Here is a 22,245-nt window from a genome sequence, read left to right on the forward strand (position 1 = left end):
AAATGTTGGGAGATTTTTGGAGGTCTGATAGCTCAGTAAAGACCAAATTATTTATGCTATAATCTAATGACAGTTGTTTTAAGAGATTTTTATTTTATATGTATTATTGTTCTAATAGCTTTATTGTAATGTCCTAGACAGGTATAAGTACACCAATATATTCAGAAAATAAATGATAAAGAACTTCAAACCCACAGGAGCAATCTCCACAGATATTATTGCAGAGATCAGTCAACCTATCCTTAACAGACACAGAGGGAACTTTTTTTTGATTCAGTGTCTTGAATTTATAATAAGAGTCTTGGAAATAACCATGTGTCAGTGTTATCTAATAAAATGATGGAATTCTGAATAGAAGAGTTAAACTACCCATAGTACAGTAAAAGTGGCCAATAGAGCACTGCTAATAGAGCAGTGCTAATGCTGTGAACAGCCAGGCATAAAAATCAGCTTAGATCTAATGGTTTCTGACATGAGAAGTGACACACAAATCTACTTTGCAGGAACAAATCTTCAAGATCGACTCCAAGTGTGAATCAGGAAAGGGACGCTGTTCTTTCAACCCTAACGTGAATACTGTGTCTGTGATGATCAGTAAGTAAAGATACTCCAAGTTGCTGAGGTCTAAACCCATATGGTCATGTGTAGGGTGGGCTGATGGAATAACCCAAGGGAGCTGAACACAGAATTCAGCCTCCCAGGAGCAGTGCCTTTTGTCTGGCTGATGGGCTCAAGGGGTGGATCCATCTGTGTTTCAAGGCTTGTATGAAGCTTAAAGTGGGTGGACAAATGAAATGCAGGAATAAGTTATTTAAAGGGGGAGAGAGACACAGGAAACAAAAGGTTCTCCCTTTTCCAGATTACACATTTTGTTCCCAGGAATAGTTTCAGCTTTGCATTACCCTGTCTAGCATTTGTGTTTGAATGGTTTCTGACCTTGTTCATCCTAGACAGCACTTGTGTCTTACTTAATTATTTTTAAAAACTCAGAGTAGCCAGGGAAAGAAAGCCTGAAAACTTCAGATGCTTTAAATTTCATTTTTGTTCTCATTGCTGCTGTAGAGCTCACCAACTATAAAGCTCTTCATTCTTCAACTGGCTTTTTACCCAACCAATTTTGCAATTTTCTTCCATCTGAAAGGCCAGAAAGTGAAGCAATAAAGGATTTCTGCTGTGCTTGTTACACACCTATGAGAAAACTCAAAGTGGGCATACACTTTGAGCAGCCTAAGTCATCTGTAAAAGATACTTTTATTTTTTTCAACCAGGAAGTGCTGGAAATACAGAGTGTAAGCTGACCTTTCACATTTGCAGTATGTTCACACACTCCTAGTGCCAAGGCCTGATTTTTCAGCATGTGCCTGCTCCTTGCTGTATTTTTGGCTATGATGGTAACAACAGTTGCACAGATTTTTGAAACTTTCCTAGTAAATAAAACTTATTGCACACAGGTACTGCATATTTCACCCGAAGCTTACAGGGGAGCAATGTGCAGTGTTTCTGATACTCACCTTCCTCTGAAGTCTATTACATATTTTGCAATATATTTTCTTTAAAATCTTATGGATCTTAAGGGAAGTGTTATACAGTCTGTCCTACATGGCCTGTTCAAAATATAAATTGCCTTGGTTTGTTTTGTTTTATGGGTTTTGTTTTGTTGGTTTTTTTTGTTTTGATTTCTCATTGCAAATATATTTTCAACAAAGGACAAGTATATCTATTCACAAATACATGAAGTGAACACCTTTAGAGAACAGGTAAATGCTACCTAGACATCTTTCTGAACCTTGGCTGCACTTACACCTTTATCTCAACAGTGATCTAGGGATAGAGTTTACAGATACTCACAGTGTAAAGAAAATATTTGTTTGAAGTCAGTGATAACTGAGTCCACTGCTACTCATTGCAATTGTGGTATTAGGTGAAGCAACTGTTTCCTTTCCTTGTTTCTTCTGGATTTTGTATAGCAACATTAAAGAGCATTGTTTCTGAGTTATTGTTTGCATAGTAAGCTCATTTCTTTCTACAGTAGATCTGTGGCAGCTTTGTTCATCTTAACAGACTTTTCGTTATCTTCCTTGATCTCTGTTGTGTGACTAAGGAGACTTTCCCTAATGTTTGACTTATCTTTCATGACATGGTTCATCTACAAAGTTTAAATTATTCCACAAAGGTAAAAAGAGTCTTGTAAAAAAGAGTTCACAGATTGGGTTTTATAGTTTCAGTTGTAAAGTCCAGTCACTTCAAAAACATTATGCTCTAATGAATTTAGCCTTAGTATCCATGCCAGAAATGTGAACATTTTCTAAGTTTCAGCTCATGTAGTAATGAGGGGACTGAGCCAATGTATTGGACTCACCTTTGAGCTTTCTGCAGGAGGAATTCCCTCCCATATTCAGACGATAGTACATACCACCAGACCAACTAACTCTCCCACAATAAAAGAACCCTTTTTAAATTTAGATGCAATTTCTTGACTATTTTGGACATCACAGGCCTAGAATACAGCAGGAAAGCTGACTCACCCTTCAGAAGAAAGTGGTGCTATAAAAATAAATTTGAACTTTGTACAGTTTGCCGTTGTACACAAATGCATTTGCATCAAAGCAATGAAGAAGGTGCTTGAAGCATTGCTAGTGTGGAGGGTGCATGTCTCTCTCCCCACCGGGACTGAGATATTTATAAAAGCAGACATACCTCATCAATTCAGTAATTCCCCCCAGAAACAAAGTGAACTCATTGTGCTGTGCAGACCAAATACTGAGTGGAATTTAAGGATTTTACCAGAACAAAGTGGAACTGATGGATCTCCTCTGATACATGATTAGCAAACAGACACTAGGAATGCTTAAGACATAAGTAATACCATTGATATGTAATAGGATTAAAATTACATAGTATAATACTGTTGCTGAGGTGTGTATGTATGTATTTATGCACAGGACTGTACACAACATTTAGTGAGAGCTATAAACCTGATCTCTTTCAGCCCATTTGTTTCATAATAAGAATAAAGTTCTGATGGATTGAGGCAAGGAGGCAGATGTACAAAATCACTTATAAATTTGTACAGATCTGACATCATTCTGTCAATACCTGCTCCAGAAATAAACACTTCAGCAACATGCAGCAAATGCATTGCTTAAATCCCCTGTGTACGAATCTTGTCATCACAGGGAGAGGTGAGAGCAGAAGAGTGGCTGCTGGATGCCCTGGCAGGGTTCACTTCAGGCTCCAGTTAGCAGCAGAAAAGCAAATTCTCCAGAGTTTTGATTCTCTCAGGAGCTTCTCAGTAGTCTTCCATGCTGATTATGAACACACACACACAAAATGCACACACACAGAGCATGAAAATAGCCTCAAGTATTTCTGAGCCTGTGACTTTTGCCAGCTTGACCACACTCTCTGGGTAGTCCAGGAGTACAGACAAAAACATCAATCAAAGGACCCAGCTGTACTGGAACATATTCAGCCACTACTCCCACTCTGAGAGAGTTTATTTTAGCTACTGTTTTCTACTCTGGGGTTTCTTTGTCATTATTCAGTGGAAATTGCTTGGTTATTCACAGAGTAGAAAATGATAGTATATGTAATTATAATTGTAATTATATATACGTTTATGCACACACACAGACTCAAACAAACACAGATAGACATCCTGACTGATGGGCTGAGTTTCCAGCCCTGCACAGGGAGCAGAAGCTCACAGTTATGTTAATGTAGGAGTTGAATGTCTCATTCTGCTCAAGCATAATGACCCTGTGCTTAGAACCAAGTGCACAAAAGGGGACAACTATTGCTCTGTGTTACTCTGAGTAAAGTTCAACAATATGATTGTCTGGCCTCTGCAGTACTGAAGTCAGCTTGAGGCTGCCTGGGCAGCCGTAACTGCTGCTGGTAAAAATTGGCACTGATCCATTGACTGCAATAGATGTCGTGTCAGTTTACAGCAGCAATAAATTCAATCCAGTCATTTCATCTACTTTTGTAACAACAAAAAAACAATTCTTTGAAGTTCATACTTAACATACTGAATGTGATACCTTTTGGTAACAGTAGCCTTATTCTCCCTTAGTCCTTAGCAGTGCAAATGGAACAACTAAACTTTCTATCACGAATGGTTTCCCATATATTCAGCTCTGCTGTGACATTTAATGGTACAGTTCCATGAAGTCTCTAAGAAAAATCTGATTACTCTCATGCATTCTAGGTTAAGTCTTTGTAAATCAGAGAAATCCTCATTCCCATGACCCACTATTTATAGACTCCTGTGTAAATAAGGAGCTGATGAATTTAAAATAAACTTTTGTTTTCTCAAAAGCCATAACAATTCCCCCTCCATTTCAATTCTTTTCAGATGAAGAGCTTTTTTCAGGAATGTATATTGATTTCATGGGGACAGATGCGGCCATTTTTCGCAGTCTGACCAGGAGGAATGCAGTGAGGACTGACCAGCACAACTCCAAGTGGCTGAGTGGTGAGATGCCTTTAATTTACCAGAATATTAATGGGTTTCACAGAAATTCTGCTTTCCTTTGCTTAAAACAAAGATCTTATATTTTAAAGAACTTTTCTGAATTTAATTTATGAAGTTGAACTGTGAAGAATGTGTGTAAATACAAACTGTAGACAATGCACAGATGTAGAGGGATCCCTTCATGAACCAAGCTCCACCTGAGGGCCTTTTTGCATTAAGGCTGAACCAAGTTGTTTGAGGGCAAGTGCATGAAAACCTTTCCAGTGCCAATTGGTCAGACAGTCTGATTTCTAGAAAAATGCCTACACCTCTAATGAATCAGATATTGCCTTAAATTAGAGTTTGATTCTAAGCCACCAGCTTCAGTTAATTCAAGGCAATCCATCTCTGCACAGAGGTTTCACCACCACTTGCATTTGAAATGTGTGCAGAGGAGTGTCCCACTATCAGAGAAGTCAATGAGGGCCATTGCCACTTAATTCAGTGGTGAGGAATTGTTCATCTAAACAGAGTAGAAAAACTCCCTTCTGAGTGGAATCACATAACTCTTTGCTTTACTGACATCACTGTGAAAATTTTCCCTGTCTTTTTTGGTAAGAAGACTCCTTCCAATGAAACCAATTTAAATGAAAATGGTGGTCAACCCCCTGAGCAGAGGTAGGTGTGAAAGGCTTTAGAGCAACTAACATAGCAGTTACAGTTTTAAAAAGCCTTCAGGTATGTTGAAGTAAAGTTACTGTGGTTTTGTCTTGATATTTTTTATGGTGACTTATTACTCCTGTCTGGCTGTAACTACAAAGAAATCACAAGATTTCAGTCACAAATTCATTTCACTATGAAAAGGAAACTATGCCTGCTCTCTAATTTTTTTTTTTCTGTTTGTTGTACATTTTTATACTTATCTGCACACCCTAACGTGTGCATCCTAAAATGAGAGAAAAAGAAAATTTTAAAATGCCTAATTTCTGGAAAATCTACCTGTTCAAAACAGGTTCTTGAAAGTACAATTTATTTCCATGTTCTTTTAGAGCCAGAGTCATGACATTTATTATATTAATTGAGAATAGAATTATGTGAACAGAAAAATGCTGCAGTCTTAAAAGAGTTTTCTGTCAGACATTCAACCTTTGTGTCAGATTGTTTCAAACTTTGTACTGCACTTCAACAGGACAAGCAATCTTGCATGATCATTGAAAAGACAAATGCAGGGAAAGGGGCCACTTCTTCCTTCAGTCAAAGGAGGTGTTCTGAGAGCTCCTGCACTGTCCATTATATGCTTGCTGTTAAGGTTATAAATCGTTTTTCTCTCTCCCTAATTCTCATTTGCAGTGTTTTGCACATGTATTTCAGTATGTTTACCAGCCTCTGATATGAGGTCAGATGCTGCTCAAGCATTTGCATACTCTGCTTTCCTTTTCTGGGTTACACAAATTGTTTTCCTCTCTTATCTATGAACCTCATTTGTTATATTTCTAAGCTCTTCCATCTTATTTTTATGTTTTGTCTCAATGAGACATTCTTTTGGTGCCCCAGATAACACACTGATTCTTCCTTCTTCCTTGAAGTCTTTGAGTCTCTGCATTAATCTAATACCACTGCTTCTGGACTGCTTCTCTAAAAATCTGCTATGAAATAAAATTTGAGGATGCAAACACATATGGTTGCCAGCAAGGGGCCATTTACTTCTTAATATTTGGTATATTCACCACTTCCTTGAAGCAGTCAGTAAATGTCAAATCATTCATTGCTTATACTGATACATCTTTTGGTTTCATCCTTTTGGTAAACTTTTTCATTTCAGAGCCTATTTTTGTGGATGCTCATGTTATCCCAGATGGCACTGACCCCAATGATGCCAAAATCTACTTCTTCTTCAAAGAAAGACTCACAGACAACAGCGGCAGCACAAAGCAAATTCATTCAATGATTGCAAGAGTATGCCCAGTAAGAACTATTTTTTTTTACCAGGTTGCTGGGATAAGCTGCTAGTGTGACATGATAATGTAAAAGACTAAATGTTTGAAAAGCCTTGGCAGATTTGACAAAAAGATTTGACAAAGTTTCCTGTTCCTGTGTCACCATTCATAATTGTGAAGAGTTGTTACTGAACTCACAGCTAGGGTCTGAACAGGTTATGTATATCTGACTTTATGTGTAAGAATATGGAAATGTAAAGGTTCAGGAATTTGTGTATTTCTCTGACTGAGTCAGAATGGCTGCCAGTGTTGGATTTTCCTTGAAATTGTTGAATTGTCCTTGGCACAAATAAGGCACATTATTTTCTTAATAAAAATGAACTTTAAGCAGTGAAGGCTTTCACACACACACACACTCAAAATATTTAAAGCATATCCAAAATATCAAGCTTTTAAGTTGGTGGATTTAACTTGCAAATGCTGTTTTCATTTTTATGGCATCTGTTCTTTCTACTTGCTTGTATTGATGCATGTGTGAGCCTAACTTTAAAAATGTGCACAGGAAATTTAAATTCAGGAGCTATAGCTATTCCTGGGCAATAATTAATTTTTTTTTGCAGAACTCTTCATTGTCTCTATTTTGTGGGTTTGGGGTTTTTTTTATATCTCTAATCAACTGTAGATGAAAAATTACTGAAGCAGCTATTAATATCTCTGGAAAAATCAATTTTTTTTTTCTTTAATGAGAGAAAAATTATAAATGTACAATTGCTGCTAGCCTATTCATTCTTTCTTTTGGAAGGTTTCAGGAAGTTCATTGTGAGTGTTTATATATTCCTTTTCTTTATATTGGGTTTTCTTTAAAATTTGATGCTTTGTGATGTTGTTTTGCCTAGGTGTGAAGGTGCTTGTCCTTCTCTGGCATGTGATCTCTTTTATAATCTCCGTTCCCTGTATTTTAGTGAGAGTGCCTAAAGGCCTTTTTTGGTATTTTGCAAGAAGACATTTGACACAATTACAGCTGCATTTGGTTTTTCACTGTTACAGCAAAGCCCAGATGATTTTTGAAAGGCCTAAGCCTTTTTAGGCTTACACTGAAGCCAGTGGCAGAATCCCAAGGCAAATGAAAATAAATCTGAGCCAGTGGTTTTTGTATACTTGTATACATACCATCGTGTTCATGTATCAACACCTTTGAGACTGGCAAGATATATCACCCCCTGAAAAGACTCCTTATAAGTCACCCAAAACATTGGATTACCAACTCCATCAGCATCAGTGAATAGCATAGCAGTTTATTGAAATCACATTTCAATTTGGTTTTTCTCTTTCCTTGGGTGACATCATGTTGTGCAGTTTGGAAGACGCTGCTCTTACATAAGGCATTCACCAGCACAGTTAGCCAGGATCTGTCACCAAACTGCTGCATCCCCTGGTTTGGCAGCTACAGAGCCATGGAAAATTGGAAAGATCTGCGAGTGAGCTGTGACCAGGCCATCTCTGGACCAAGCTAGCAGGACTTGCAACAGTGCACAACTAGCTTGACCCACGCTAGCCATCATTTCTGAGTATTGTCTAGAGCATCCACCTCACGTGAAGTGTGTTTTATTAGGTCAGGTGCAGCTATGCTGCTGTCAGGACAAGAAGAAACATTCCTCTGTAGGTCCATGAGACCTTTCAGAGTGTGCATGGTCTTTATCCTGGGTGCCAATGAGTGATGCAGTCATTTCCAGTCATAACAGCATACACTGCTGATGCACAAAATCTACTGCCCAACCCTCCAACCCTTCTAGCCCAGCAGAAAAAGTCCACTCAGAAAACTAATTCTCGTTTTTTTTCTGCATATAGAATGCTTAGATGAGGGGATTTTGCTTAGGCCTATCTCTGTTAAATATGAAATTTACCAGATAATTATCTTGATAATGAATTAACCTGAGAAAAATGTGGGAAAACCCAGTAAAATATTAGCTGTTTTATTTCTTCTCTTATGAAAATAATATTCCTTTCCAGAATGACACAGGAGGTCAGCGCAGTCTCGTGAACAAGTGGACAACATTCTTGAAAGCAAGACTTGTGTGCTCAGTAATGGATGAAGATGGAACAGAAACATACTTTGATGAATTAGGTATCACAAAAAATATTCCTTAAAATTTTATCTGAATGCTACATTTTGTGCATATTTAATGACTGATTTTCATTCAGTTTCTCAGTCAAGTTGTTCGTAGTGAAATCATAGCTCTAGAAGTCCATGACAAAATTCCCCTTTCAGTTTTATGATGGCAAAATAAAAAAAACTTCCTAAGTCTCTCTCTGTAATTATCATTACCTTTGAAATAAAGGTAATTAATCTTGACTATGTAAAACAATGACATATGTAAAGAATTAATATTTAGAAGGAAACATCTGAGTGACTCTTAATATTTTGCTACTAGCTTGGATTACAATAGAGGGTTTTTAACATCCCTTTGAAACTGTTTCTTATACCACTGTGTAACACAGAGTGTTACACATCATTTTCCATAATGGATTTTTTTTTCTATTTTTTGATCACAGTCCTAAATTTGGTAATTCAAGATAATACTAATAAATCCTGTTACTGGCACCAGCAATAGCACTATTCATAAATATAATTTCTCAGGAATCATTCAGTCACATCAATTTTTGTTTCAACATGTGAAATACTGTAAATATTCTATGCATATAATCTTTATTACGTTATTACGTATTTATCAGTACTTAACATTAATAATAATATTGATGTTAACTACTATTTAAATTACTATCATTCAATATTAATGATGTTGATATGTAATATTAATGCTAATAAACATTAATATTACATCTATATATATTACATAATCTATATTATGATACAGCAATCACAAGAAGTTTCTTTTCATGAAGGAATTAATAGATGCATGTACTTACATGCCAAACAACATTATCAGAAAGTTTCAAATTCTATATTTTCCACAGCTGAGATGTGCAAAATCATAGTTGTAAATTCAGGTATTGGAAGATTTGGTATGTGCTTTACTATAAATACAAGTAATATAGGCAGCTAACGTGCCCTGCACTGGGTCTGCATCTGGTTCTGATCTTCTCTCATTGTATCCTCTCCCTCTTTTGTCCATTCTTATTTCTGATTCCCACCATAGCAAATGAGGTTTGGAGTCTTTTGAGTTTATATATTTACAACTCTTTTGTGTACTTGCTTTGGTTCAAGTTTTCAATGGAACCTGATTGGACCTAGGAATAGTTCCTAACCTGGTCTAGCTCAGAATGTGCAAGGTGCTTGGAGGACTGATTTTCTGAAGTTTACAGTGCCTCAGCACTGCCACAGCTCATCTTTCAGAACTGTGATTTACCAACCCCCTCCTCATCAACAAAGCAGTAGGATAAGTGCTTTTAGTTTCTTGTATGACAAAGTGTAGGACCATAGTGAACAGGGGACAATGCTCTCAGCGTGGGCTCCCAGCACAATTTCACAGCAAAGAGGAAGAATCCAATCACAGCTGGAAATTCAGAAAGCTGGGAGAGAGCAAACACATGATTCTGTGTTCATGTATAATGCAGGAGAGTATAACACTTCCAGTTCTGCATGGTGAAGTCTTTTGCTTTTGACATACTGAAAAGAATATTTAAAAAATTCAGCGGGCTAAATGAAAGAGCCACATAAATTAATGGAAAGCTGAAGAACATATTCTGTGATAAAAAGCTCAAACAGTTCAGTCTTTTTTTGTTGTAAATTAAGTGTAAGAGGTAGCATGATTATAGTTATTATAAACATTTGTGAGGAGAAAATGTCAGAGATTAAAGTAGTCCTCACTGAACTGTAAAAAAAAAATCAACAGATCAGAGGTAATTGTGGGTAGATTGATTTTGGTGAGTAGGTACAGTGAGTTTTGCACGGTGCAGTCAATAAATCCCTACACAACAGGAGGCAGGAGGTTTACATCCCTCACCGTCTTTACTGCAAAGCTGTCTGTTCATACCATGTTGAAAATGCACTAGTGAGGACACTCCAGTGCAGTCTGGACAATAAAACACCTAATTTCCCTGTTCTCAATTACATCCATCTATGGGAACTCTTTGTCTTTAACCTAATGCAACTTTAATGTTTCCCTACTGCTAAACAACCTGCTGAAACAAGATACAGCTGAGAAAAATGTGTGACATAGATCCTGAATGTATTTGAAAATCTTTGCCTTCTGTCTCCACAAGGCTAGGGGGCATGAAGTTAATTTCCAAATTTGTTTCTGAATGTTCAAATGCCAGATATATGCATAAATGGTCTGTTCATGTGGTAAGTCTCCTTGTTCCCATTCAAGTCTTGAGATAAAACTACTGTTGAGTTTAGGAGAAATAAAATCATCAATTAAACTGGAAAATAAAGGTTTTAAAAATAAAGAAAAACTATTCAAAATGTTTTTCTTTCTCTTTCTTACAGAGGATGTGTTTCTGCTAGAGACAGATAACCCCAGAACAACACTCGTGTATGGAATTTTTACAACATCAAGGTAAACATGGAGATTTGAAAAAAAATTACCTGAACTGCCTGATTTTCTGTATGAAAACTCAAACTGGTATTTTGTGGATGAGGCTGTGCTGGGCAATTTTGTGTGTCTGCTGTGGCCATGGTTTGCATGCAGGAGTCTCAGTGTCATTGCTGTTGCTATCTGTGTCAGAGCTATGCCTCTTGGAGCAAACTGCTTCCTGCCACACTGTCAGCTGCCACTGGGAAAACGTTCCAGAGAACTCATGTGGCATCTGAGAGCACTTAACACCTCCTGAAGAACATCCAGCATCCCTGAAGGATCAAACCAGGAATTCTTACATGAATTCATACCAATGATTTCCAGTCTCTGGGCTGGCTGATGATCACAGAGGTTGGCTTTGGTTGGCTACAAAAGGAGAAGCTTACGTGGCATTTGGTCACCTCCTTGCAGCTCCCTGTTGCCAGTCAGTAGTGTTCACTCACTGTCTGGTTTAGAAAGCATTTTCTGAGCTCCCAAGGGTGGTGGAAGCACTAGATGTGGCTTACTATGCAGAAACTCTCCACAAAGATAGACTGACAGGTGGACCAACAGATTCTTCCACCTCTACCTCTATTTTTTATTTTTCCTCTTGCCCTCACTACATAGTGTTAACACAGAGTAAAATTGGTTACTACCCCCTGATTTCTGATATGCTACCCTTTATTATTTACCTGTTATTTATTACACTCAAAGAAGCCTTCTGTTTTGTTTTTTTTAATTTTCATTTATTTAATTAAATTAGAAAATTATGTAATTTATTATTAATAATTCCTTTAATGGCAATTTTTAGTAAAAAAATACTTTCAGATCCTTTTTGCTCCAATAAACTTTTTTTTACTGGATACAGGGGTCTGCTTGCTCAAATATGTAAATATGACAGGAGAATAAGATTCTGTGATATCTAATTCAGAAAAAAAGTATCACTTAACTTGTAAACTTAGATGTTGTCTATAATTCCTATTTCACAAAAAGAGAAAAGGATGAGCTTATGTTTAGTAGTAAAACCACACTTATCTTTAGGTTAGGGGTGCAACAAGACTGAACTGGAAACACTTCTACCTAATTCTGGTATTTCTCAGTGGAAATGAGGTTGAATCAAGGGACCACATAAGGTTACAAAAAAAAAAAAAAAAAAAAAGAAAAATTCACTTTTTCCTGGCTCTTAAGATATTTTCTCTCTCTACTGAAGTTTTTACACATGCATTTCTGTTATCATTAAGCATACGGTCTATTCTTGCTTTATTTTTGTTCAGCTATAGGTTCAATGTGTTACCTAGTTAAATACAGAAACCATAAGGATTTTTACTCCTTAATAGTTCCCATATCTTCATCTCTGTAGACTTCCAACTCATAAGAGTAGCAAGAGAGAAATATCACAGGAAGTAATAACTAGTAGTATTTTTATCTAAATCATACAGAAGGAAACTGAGTAATCTGAACTAAATTATTTTAGTGTCATAATATGCTGTAAATGTAACATAAAACATTTGGAAAGACTAAATGCATTTCTCAAAATCTATTAATGCCTAGTAAAATTTCCACAAATACCATAATCCAGCTAAAAGGTTCATTCCACTAATCCATATATATCTGAGAGCAATGTGGATTTCGCTTTGGTTGTGTTACACTATGTGTAATATTTTCAGGCTTTTTTCTGGAGTGTTTTTTCTTCTTCAGCTGAAAACAGTTACTCGGATTATCTTCATCCTACAGTTAACACCAGGCAGATTTTAGACTGTCTAGAGTTTCCACTTTTTAAAAATGAATGTTACAAACCTTACATGAAGTGAGAGTTAAAATGAAGTTCATTCACTGTAGTCAGCCTTAGCATCAACCTGGAAATTTTTTTCCCTAGTGCTCTTCATCATCACAGGGTGATGGAGAACATTCAGGGCTTGTGCTACCTGTATCCATGGCAGAATCTAGAGCAGTGGGAAGAACATTCCCTTTTCTTAGGCAAATCCCTTGGTTCTCCTCAGGAAACTTCAAACTTGGGTCTTCATAAGACCAGTTTTATGGGTGGACTGTACAGGAGTAATTCCTTTACAGCCACATCATGTCCCCATTTTTTGCAAAAACATCTGGAAAGTGATTATAATTATCCAACTGATTGTCATCGCTTTGGATATTTTGATTATATTTTAGCCATGTATTGTAGGAGGCTCATGGAGGTCTTGTGGTTAATATACTGGAAGAGAGTTATGGAAACCTGTGCTGAGCTTGGCAGTAAAAAGTTTATAAAACTCCTGCCTCACTGAACTCAGCAATATTTTTGCCATTGATTTAAATGGAGCCAGATTATATTTCTTCTATATTTAGCATTACGAAATCTTATTGCACCAGCAGGGCAGTGCCTGCCCCTCTCTTTTTTCAGTTCACTGTTCAGAAAGGTGCTAAGTCTTAAGAAGTAGTGGTGCATATTGGGCAGCTAGATTAGTTGATTTAAAATGTTTTAAATCCATATAAAAGCAATAAATTGTATGAAATATTATATTAGAGGTGTCTTTCAACATTGGACCATGTAAAATTATGGAAGAGCTATAAAAAAGTTTTTGTAAAACTATAAAAAAGTAGATTGCAATGCTAACTTTTTCTTCTGTCTTCCAGCTCCATATTTAAAGGCTCAGCCGTGTGTGTGTATCATCTGTCTGACATCCAGACTGTGTTCAATGGACCATTTGCACACAAGGAGGGCCCAAACCACCAGCTGATTCCATATCAGGGCAGAATTCCATACCCACGACCTGGCACCGTAAGTACAAAGATGTTTATTCAGTCTTGCCAACTGCTTGTCCTCGTTTAATGCATAAATAAATATTATTTATTCCAAGAGAAAAGTCTGTATGTGACTGTGACAGTTACAATTCAGAACTATTTTATTTGCTTTTCAGTTGCCTACAAATCCAACTACAAATCGCGTAGTGTCTGGAAATCTAAAAAGAATTAAAAGTCATGTAAAATGCTAATCGTTCTTTTTCTGCTCAGAGGTGATAAGAATTAGTTCATTAGGTGATAGGCTTCTTGTTTGCATGTGCATTTCCATTTTTTGGGTACATTTGAGCAAACTGTAGCTAAATAAACAAGCATGCAAAGACAGCATTGTTAGTGTGTTCCACAGCCTGGATCCAAGTGTCTGTAAGTCTGTTTTCTGTCTGTATGAGTTTTCTTTAGTTGTCTAGACTCTTGCGCCTCTACTCAGATGCTTAGGAGATGTAGTAGGAGATTTAGACAATGAGGTTTCTGGGACTTGTCACTTGACTAAATCATACCCTGACAGGTTCTGAATCTTAGAAGAGAGACCTAGAAATAGATGTTTCTAGAAAATTTTCTTGTCATTCAGCTCACCATAGTCTCCCTCATAAGAATGCTTTCTGTATGCCTTACTTTCAGAACTTTCTTTAACTGTGTCAGGGGTAGTAATAATCTTCCAATAAATTCTGTACACAATTAGAGTTAGCTCTGTTTCCCAGTTGTGTAAAAGTATCTCATGAAATATTTTAAACAAAACAGTTGTTTCTTCTTACTTTTCAACTTCATGATGTATAAAATTGCTGTTAATGCACTTTCTTCTTTATTTATTTACTTACTTATTTTAGCTGTTCTTAATTTATGTTTAGCAGAAATGTGACATCTAATATTTCAAGCTTTAATGAAGAATGTATGAACTTTCTATAGAATCATCTCCGAATCCAAATTTGCTAAATGAAGTATGGTAGTGTGTGTGTGTGTTGACTCCTATGAAGTCTTACAGTTTCTCAAGTATCAGAATGAAATAAGTATGCAGAGAAACATAAATAATCTCTCAACAATGCAGTTATATATTTTTTTAGATTAACACTTTGTTGCTTTTCCATTCATCACAGGAAATTAAATTTTATTTAAATTTTGCCAGTCCCTGTGAGAACCTTTAGCCATATCACTATTTTAGTCTGATTTGTCTTTATACTGCAAAATCTTGTCCTTTTTATATCTTTCTTTCTTTCTTGTTCATGGAATAGCTAGGTACATGGAATAGCTCTCCCCATTCACACAATTCTTCATGACATTTTAATGCAGTTGTTTCTGGCTTTAAGAGTTAGGACTTCACATTCCCAGATCTCTAGAATTAACTAATCAATACCTGACATACCACTAAGCTCTAATGCTAGCATTAGTCTTTCCTTGCAATTAATTCTTACAGCTCTAATCTCATGAGTTCACTGGGGCTTTTAAAAAAAGACTCATTTGAACAGGAAGTTTCACACCCTTGTGATTAGTCACATTTCAAAGTTTCTTGCTTCTTCAGAGTATTTTGTTTGTATGTGTTTCCTCAACCACTGCCATGTTTTTCTTGGTTCATGTCTTGGAGGCTTTTGCGGTATTCCAGATGGGCCTAAAGAAACTGGGCAACACAACAGAAAGAGGAAAAAAATCAGATTTGGATTTTACATGGTGACAGAAGTTATCTACACTTTCCAGATACGCTGATGAGCTCTGAATTTGAAGATAAATTCTTAAATCATAGCTCATAGAGATTCCTTTAGATGACCATTTTTTTGGATCACTGGCTTTTGTGTGTTCCTCATGATTCAGCCACAACACAGTATCCATAAGTCATATTTTTTAAGATGGAATTTCTTTGGCTTTTCTTTTATTTCCCTGCCGAAATAAAATCCACTTTTAATGTGTGCCACAAACTTCATTTTTCACTTATATCAAAGCATCTGTGAAAATCAGGACATGGGGATTTTTCCTTACTCAGAATTTGTGCTCAAAGAGTTAACATGATTAGCCAGGTTTGCAGTCTGTGGGGCTTCTTTTCTTCTTTGGAATGTACTCTCTTTGTAACTTCTGGGATGCTGCACTAGAGAGGCATGCCTTTTTATATGACATGGAAAATCCTACTTTGCAGTTGCCTAAAGAGATATTCATACTAAACCTCTGGCTAGAAATGAAAGTTCATTGTGTTGCAGTACACTGGATAAACAATGGACAGGCTTCAGTGTAGCTTGAGTAGGATTAAATAAAGCAATACAGTCTTTTGGCCATGATCAACTCTGCAGTGTTTGGCTGGCCTTCACTAAATACCAATGGTTTCTTATTTCTCCACAAGCAAAACTTACTTATGGAAAAAAAAAATACATAATTGGCAGCTTGCTACTGAACTCTGTGATGTTTGAGGGTAGTTTCCATTTTTCAGAGTTTACAGAAATAGTTTTTGTACCTACATCATATGGGGGAATATGCTGTAAATTAAAGAATTTTGATAATCGAGTGTGAACATAAAATTGTGTAGACAAGTTCTCAAATGAGCTGTGAAGGCTGCCCATTCAATCCTTCCAGGAAAGAGAGAGCTTATGGGTTTCTTCAGTATCATCTTTTGCTTGTCACTGGTTTAGCAAAAGAATTAATTGATTAAAGATGTTTGCTAAGGCTTTGCTCGGAACAATGATATAATGTAAGTTTTTAGGGTCATGCTGGTGTGAATCATAGCACAGACATTTTTGCAAGAAGTCACAGACAGAAGTCTTATGACTCCAAGTCAATAATGGAAGGGTTGAAAGTATCAGAGAAAGAGTTTTAATTGAGCTATGTGAGACAGGAAGGTTTAAGTTGAACTGTTTGTGAAACAGAATCCCTCTTGAAAGGAAATAGGGTCTGGCAGAGTACTACCAAGTAGAATAATCTTACTAATGATGAATGCAGTTCTTTTTTAAGCATTTGTTGCTAATCTTAACAGATAGTTCCATACATTTTCTGGAATGTGGATGAAAATTCCAGAGAGGGTAAAGCAAGCAAGATAATAAGAATTCTCCTTTGTGAGCAACCTTAGAGTGTTAACATATAGCATCATTTCTAATGAGAGCCAAAACAAAACCCTTAGGATAAATATGAGCCCAGAAAAATAAATTGTCAGGGATGTCAGATGAGAGAAACAACCCATGTCTGAGCTGAGTTCTGGTTCTTCTTCCTGGATGGAACTGATGCCAGAGCAATTTCATTTAAAGAGTTCCTACCAGAGCTGTTCTACTTTGTCTAAATAATTGACTCCTAATTGAGCCAGAAGATGACTCTAAAGCTTGTGATTAGGCTGGAGTCCCCTCTCTATTTGTTTTCTGGTATGGCCAATGAACAGTGAATTGGGTGCACAATATGGAGCAGCTTTAGCAGTGAGGGTAGAACAGGCTGTGGTTACTCTCCTGCCTGTGGTTACGGGGATGCCCCGGGAGGTGAAGACCCAAATTCTAACATTGCATCTCATCAGGTAGGTTGGACACATGACTCACATTTCCCCAGACAGTTTCCAAGTCTCTCAGAATATGATTCATTTTATGTCATTTTAGCCATCTAAAAGCAGGGTGTTTAGTCCGAATTACTGACTACAGAGGAAACCTAAGAATAGATGCCTGACTTTAAGAGAGTAAAAGTCAGGTGAGGTAAATCTCTCCCTAAGCTACTGGCTATTTTGTGTCTGTGGTTTTGACCAGAAATTCCATCCTAGATGTAAGAATGGCCCTTGTCAAAATAAACAAATTTCTGTCAAGTGCTTTTTATTGAACAAATCATTTTCCAGTTGGAAAAAAATACTGCATTGAAACACTTCTGAATCTCTCCAGTACTCTGAGGAGAGTCACAGCTCAGAAATATGGTTAGGGGAAAAAATGAAAACTCAGGAGCAGCAATAAGAAGTGAGGTAGTGGTAGCTGGAAAAAATAAATCAAGTAAATTAACATCGATACATCCAGAACTTTGTACAAATTACTGATAAAACTCAGATTTCTTCACAATTTCCTTTTATTTTCAAACTCAGTAAAGACTTTTCTAAGATGTCTAATATTTTCTCATGAGGCCCAGAATGCCTCAGGGATGATTATTTGGATAGTTCTTCATTATAGTTAAAGAAGCATCCAAAGTATTCATGGACTTCAGTTACTTCTCAGGCATAGGGGAAAGTATAGACAACCTTTTCAGATATAAATAAGTTGTTATGGGACTCTCTCCTTAACTCCATATTATTGCTCTTTCAAATGAAGATGAGTAACAGGCCCTTTCATCATCTTATAATCAACAGAATGACAAGAGGGATATTGGCCAAATTACAATTAAGTATCAGATTTTGTCTTCTGCCTTTGTAGTAATTCTGTAAAAATCAAATGCCAAAGTTTGGTATTTTCCTGTACCAATCTTTTGGATTTTTTTTTTTTTCAACAGGCAGTTTAGAAGCATAAAACATGTAGAAATAGTTTCAGAAGTACAGATCTTTGCCATCAAGAAGGATTTTGAAAATGCAAAAATATGTTTTGGTTTGTTTTATCAAAAGTGATGGGAGTTCAAAGTGTAGCTATTCAACACTTCATTGCCCTTACTGGAATATAGTAAGTTTGGCCCAAGTCTGAAGTGTTTTTTTTGAGTTTTCTTTGTCAGCTATCTGTCCATATTTGTAAATGATGTGGAGATGAAAACTCTCTGAAAGATGGTAAGTGCTGTTCACCATTCCTGTGCATGTTTCTTGCAGTGTCCGGGAGGAGCCTTCACACCCAACGTGCGGACAACCAAAGAGTTTCCAGACGATGTTGTGACCTTCATTAGGAACCACCCTTTGATGTTTAATCCCATTTACCCAATACACAAGAGGCCATTAATCATCAGGATAGGAGCTGACTACAAGTATACAAAGATTGCTGTGGATCGAGTGAATGCTGCTGATGGAAGATACCATGTCTTGTTTCTCGGAACAGGTGAGACAAATTTGGCAGCATTCATTTTCCTCTGTTGCAATGTAATCTGCAATCAACTCTGATTTTTATAATTTACAGCTTTCAGAAATATTTGTGTAAATGTTTGCACTATACAGAAATGTTATAGAAATCCAGGAATTATGTTATTTTTACTTTCTGTGCATTTTTCCATTTACTATAGACATCAATTATGTGCAAGAGATACAATGTGTTGATCTTATTTTTGAGACAAAAAACAACACCAGTGCATATTTTATTTGATCTAAATTATAATATTTCTCTTGAATATGGTATGTCTGCAATATGATTCCACATTAGATTTTGATGATCTCTAGCACAAGAAAAAAATACCAAAATGTGGCTTTATAATGTTTTTATATACTCCCATCATCATTATTTAATTTATGCTGTGTAAGCTACTTCTGAAGAAAAGCACGATCTGATCAAGATGTTGCAAAGGCAGAAACAACTCCTCCAGAAAACAGCGGTAATATGGAAGTACTTAGCAGAGAAAAAGAAATAAATGGTTGGAGTCCTAGCAGTAGTGGACACAGAGAATTTGATCCAAGTATTCTAAAATAACTTCTGTCTAATATAACCTATATTCTGTTTTTACTTACATCAAATTTGAATCTGGTGTTATGTGTCTGAAGTCTACAGGGAACAGGTTAAGTGATTCTTGTACTGATCAATTTTGATTTTTTTAAATATTCTGATATGAATCACACACTTTAGATTGAAGCAGACAAGTAGAGTGCTACTCTGAGTAGACCCTAGGACTCACTCACATCTGAAACTCCCACTATTCTAACAGGGCATTAGAGGTTGATAGGCACAAAGACTAATCTTTTTTACTTTTTTTACTTTCAAGTAGAACAAAGGAAAATAACTCTATAGAGTTCTTTTAAAGAACAAATGTATCTCTGAACATCAGAAAATGATTACAGAGATGTCTTGCACTGCTTTTATGGTTCACATATTATTGGGGTCCTGATTGTTTTCTGCTTATGGAATAACTGTGTCTGCCAACTAACTCGCATGGGGCAGGGAATAACCATCTTGTTATAATAGATTTAGGAAGTGAGTGCTAAAAAATCACATAATGTCAGGCTTCTATAGAGAAAGTACTTAATGAAAGTATCTCTCTTCACTCTTCTTAGAAAAACCTCTCCAGCTATCAAAATCAGCAGGGTGCCTATGTGCCAAAGGAGGCCAACTGCACACTGTGCTGTGCATGCAGAAGTGTATCCAGCAAACAGGTTGATGGAAAGGATTTTTTCCCTGTATTTGGCTCCTGTTGGGAGTACTGTGCCCAGCTGTGGGCTCACCAGTACAAAAAAAACATTAACCTAGTGGAGCAGGATCAGTGGAGGGACTGTATGATGTATAAAAAAAAGATGAGAAGATGGGTTTATTCAGAGAAAGCTAAGGGGAGACCTTAATGCTGCTCACAGCTGTCAAATGGGTGGATACAATAATCTAGTGGGAAGAAAACAGATGGGGACTCTTCTCAAGGTGCTCAGTGCCAAGGTGAGCATTTCACACAAGTTGCAATGTGGGACAGTGCTATTAGATATAAGGGAAAAAGTTTTTGCCATCAGCATGATCAAACAGTTGGAAAAAGGATCCAGAGAGGTGATGAATTCTCCATCTTCAGAGACTCAAGACATTTAAAACCCAGACAAACACAGAACTGCTCTAATAGGACTTGCTTTGAGTGTGGGACTGCACCAGATGTCTTCTGTCCCCTTAGATACACACGAGTCCTTGGGGCTGGATGGGATCCACCCAAGGATATTGAGGGAGCTGGCAGAGTTCTCACCAAGCCACTTTCCATCACTTAGCACAGTCCTGGCTAACTGGGGAGGACCCAGCTGATTGGAAGTTATGTGATGCCATCCACAAGAAGGGCCACAAGGAGGATGTGGGGAACTACAGACTTCAGGGCTGCAGAAGGGTGTGGAGCAGATAATTTTGAGTGCCATCACATGGAGTGTGCAGGACAGTCAGGGATCAGACCCAGCCAACAAGGGTTTGTGAAAGGCAGGTCCTGCTTGACCAGCCTGAGCTCCTTCTATGACCCACATGGGAGGTGACCCACGCAGTGGATGAGGGAAAGGCTCTGGGTGTTGTTTACCTGGACTTCAGTAAAGCCTTTGACACCATTCCCACAGCATTCTCCTGGAGAAACTGGCTGATCATGGCCTGGATGGGAGCACTGTTCACTGGGGATAAAGCTGGAGAGCTGGGCCCAGAGAGTGGTGCTGAATGGAGTCACAGCCAGCTGGTGGCTGGTCACAAAGTGTTCCTTCAGGTCTCTCCCAACCTAAGCGATTCTATGATTCCATGTTTTTCCACTAAACCTTTACCAAGTCTTCATCTGATGTAGAGTGAATGCTTAGTATATGAAAAGGCATAGTCAGGGTAATGAATTATTCAAAGAATTTCATAAGTTTTTGATCTGGGTATTACTGTTTTCTTGACTGTAAGTTGATAAATTAGTTTTAAGGGATTCTTGACTTTCTCCTACTTGCAGCTGTTGGAAACTACTAAATGAACCCAATTAGGACAGGGATTTCTCTTTTTTTTTCTTTTCAATGTATAGTAGTGTCATTGTTTCAAAGTGCTCTGTAAGCATCTAATGTTATTTGGAGGCAAATTCTACTGAAGCTTAGTGGAAAAGATTGAGACACAAGTTCCCAGACTATATAGATTGTTAATGTAGCAATGATAGTTAAAGCTAGAAAACTATTGAAAAGCTGAAATGTCCTTGAAATCACAATTTGATAGTAAACATTTTAATAACTCTGCAAGAGTTAAACATAGGTAATTTCATTTTATCCTTTGATGATCATCTGAGTGATTTTAGGTGATCAGTGTGGCCTCATAGACACACGTGAGCTGTTAAAAACATAAACATACCTTAGTCTGTTCTTATGTTAATCCTCCTCTGTGTACTGGCCCCATTATGGATCAGATACAAAAAGTGCAGCTCTTGATACTTTATATCCATTGCTTTATCTTCTTCATTACACTGGAGACAAGGATCATTTTCTGCATTCTAGTGAGATGGAGGGCAGGCATTATTCTTCCTGAGCAGGGCACAGGACATTAATACCTTCCAAGGTCTTCCTCCAAAGAAATCGTTGCAATATAAGTTACTGCATTTCTCAGCCCTTTCAAACAAAAGTGATCAGGTTTCAGCCACTGAGAGGAGAAACTTGTTTTCTTTATTCTCTGCTTTCTGTGAGACTCAGGAGGATTTGATAGAGATATTAAGTGTCAAAAGGAATGCAGAGGGGATTTGCTTTGGTGTCAGTTCATCCCAGCAAATGCAAAAACCACATTGTATGGGAGAATTTCATGTGACAATTTCCTTGGGAGTCTGGAGCCCCACAGCCAGACAATGGGACTTGACACCTGGTGACAATTACACTCAGTTCAAATGATGAGTTACTGCTGCTGAACTGAGATGTTGCCAGCCATGTCTGTCACTGTCAGTGACCTGTCTCATGCTTGAAATCAGAGTGTTTTATGTCTTGCCAGATGCAAAGCACACGAAATGTTTAGCTTTTCCTCTTTTCCTCCTCTAGCCT

The 22,245-nt window shown here is 37.2% G+C and overlaps 1 protein-coding gene across 3 annotated transcripts in view; it reads left to right on the forward strand.

Annotated features, from left to right (window-relative positions):
- The window catches only part of LOC131572986 (semaphorin-3C), a 115,882-nt gene that overhangs the window by 72,024 nt on the left and 21,613 nt on the right, over nucleotides 1-22,245 (forward strand). For all 3 annotated transcript variants that reach the window (XM_058826463.1, XM_058826464.1, XM_058826465.1), the window contains exons 6-12: nucleotides 504-594; nucleotides 4,358-4,477; nucleotides 6,279-6,421; nucleotides 8,404-8,518; nucleotides 10,844-10,913; nucleotides 13,539-13,683; nucleotides 18,427-18,649. In XM_058826463.1, coding sequence (XP_058682446.1) covers nucleotides 504-594; nucleotides 4,358-4,477; nucleotides 6,279-6,421; nucleotides 8,404-8,518; nucleotides 10,844-10,913; nucleotides 13,539-13,683; nucleotides 18,427-18,649 — 907 coding nt within the window. The remainder of the gene's footprint in view (nucleotides 1-503; nucleotides 595-4,357; nucleotides 4,478-6,278; nucleotides 6,422-8,403; nucleotides 8,519-10,843; nucleotides 10,914-13,538; nucleotides 13,684-18,426; nucleotides 18,650-22,245) is intronic.

Source organism: Poecile atricapillus, chromosome Z (assembly GCF_030490865.1).
Source record: "Poecile atricapillus isolate bPoeAtr1 chromosome Z, bPoeAtr1.hap1, whole genome shotgun sequence".
In the NCBI taxonomy this organism is placed as follows: domain Eukaryota; kingdom Metazoa; phylum Chordata; class Aves; order Passeriformes; family Paridae; genus Poecile; species Poecile atricapillus.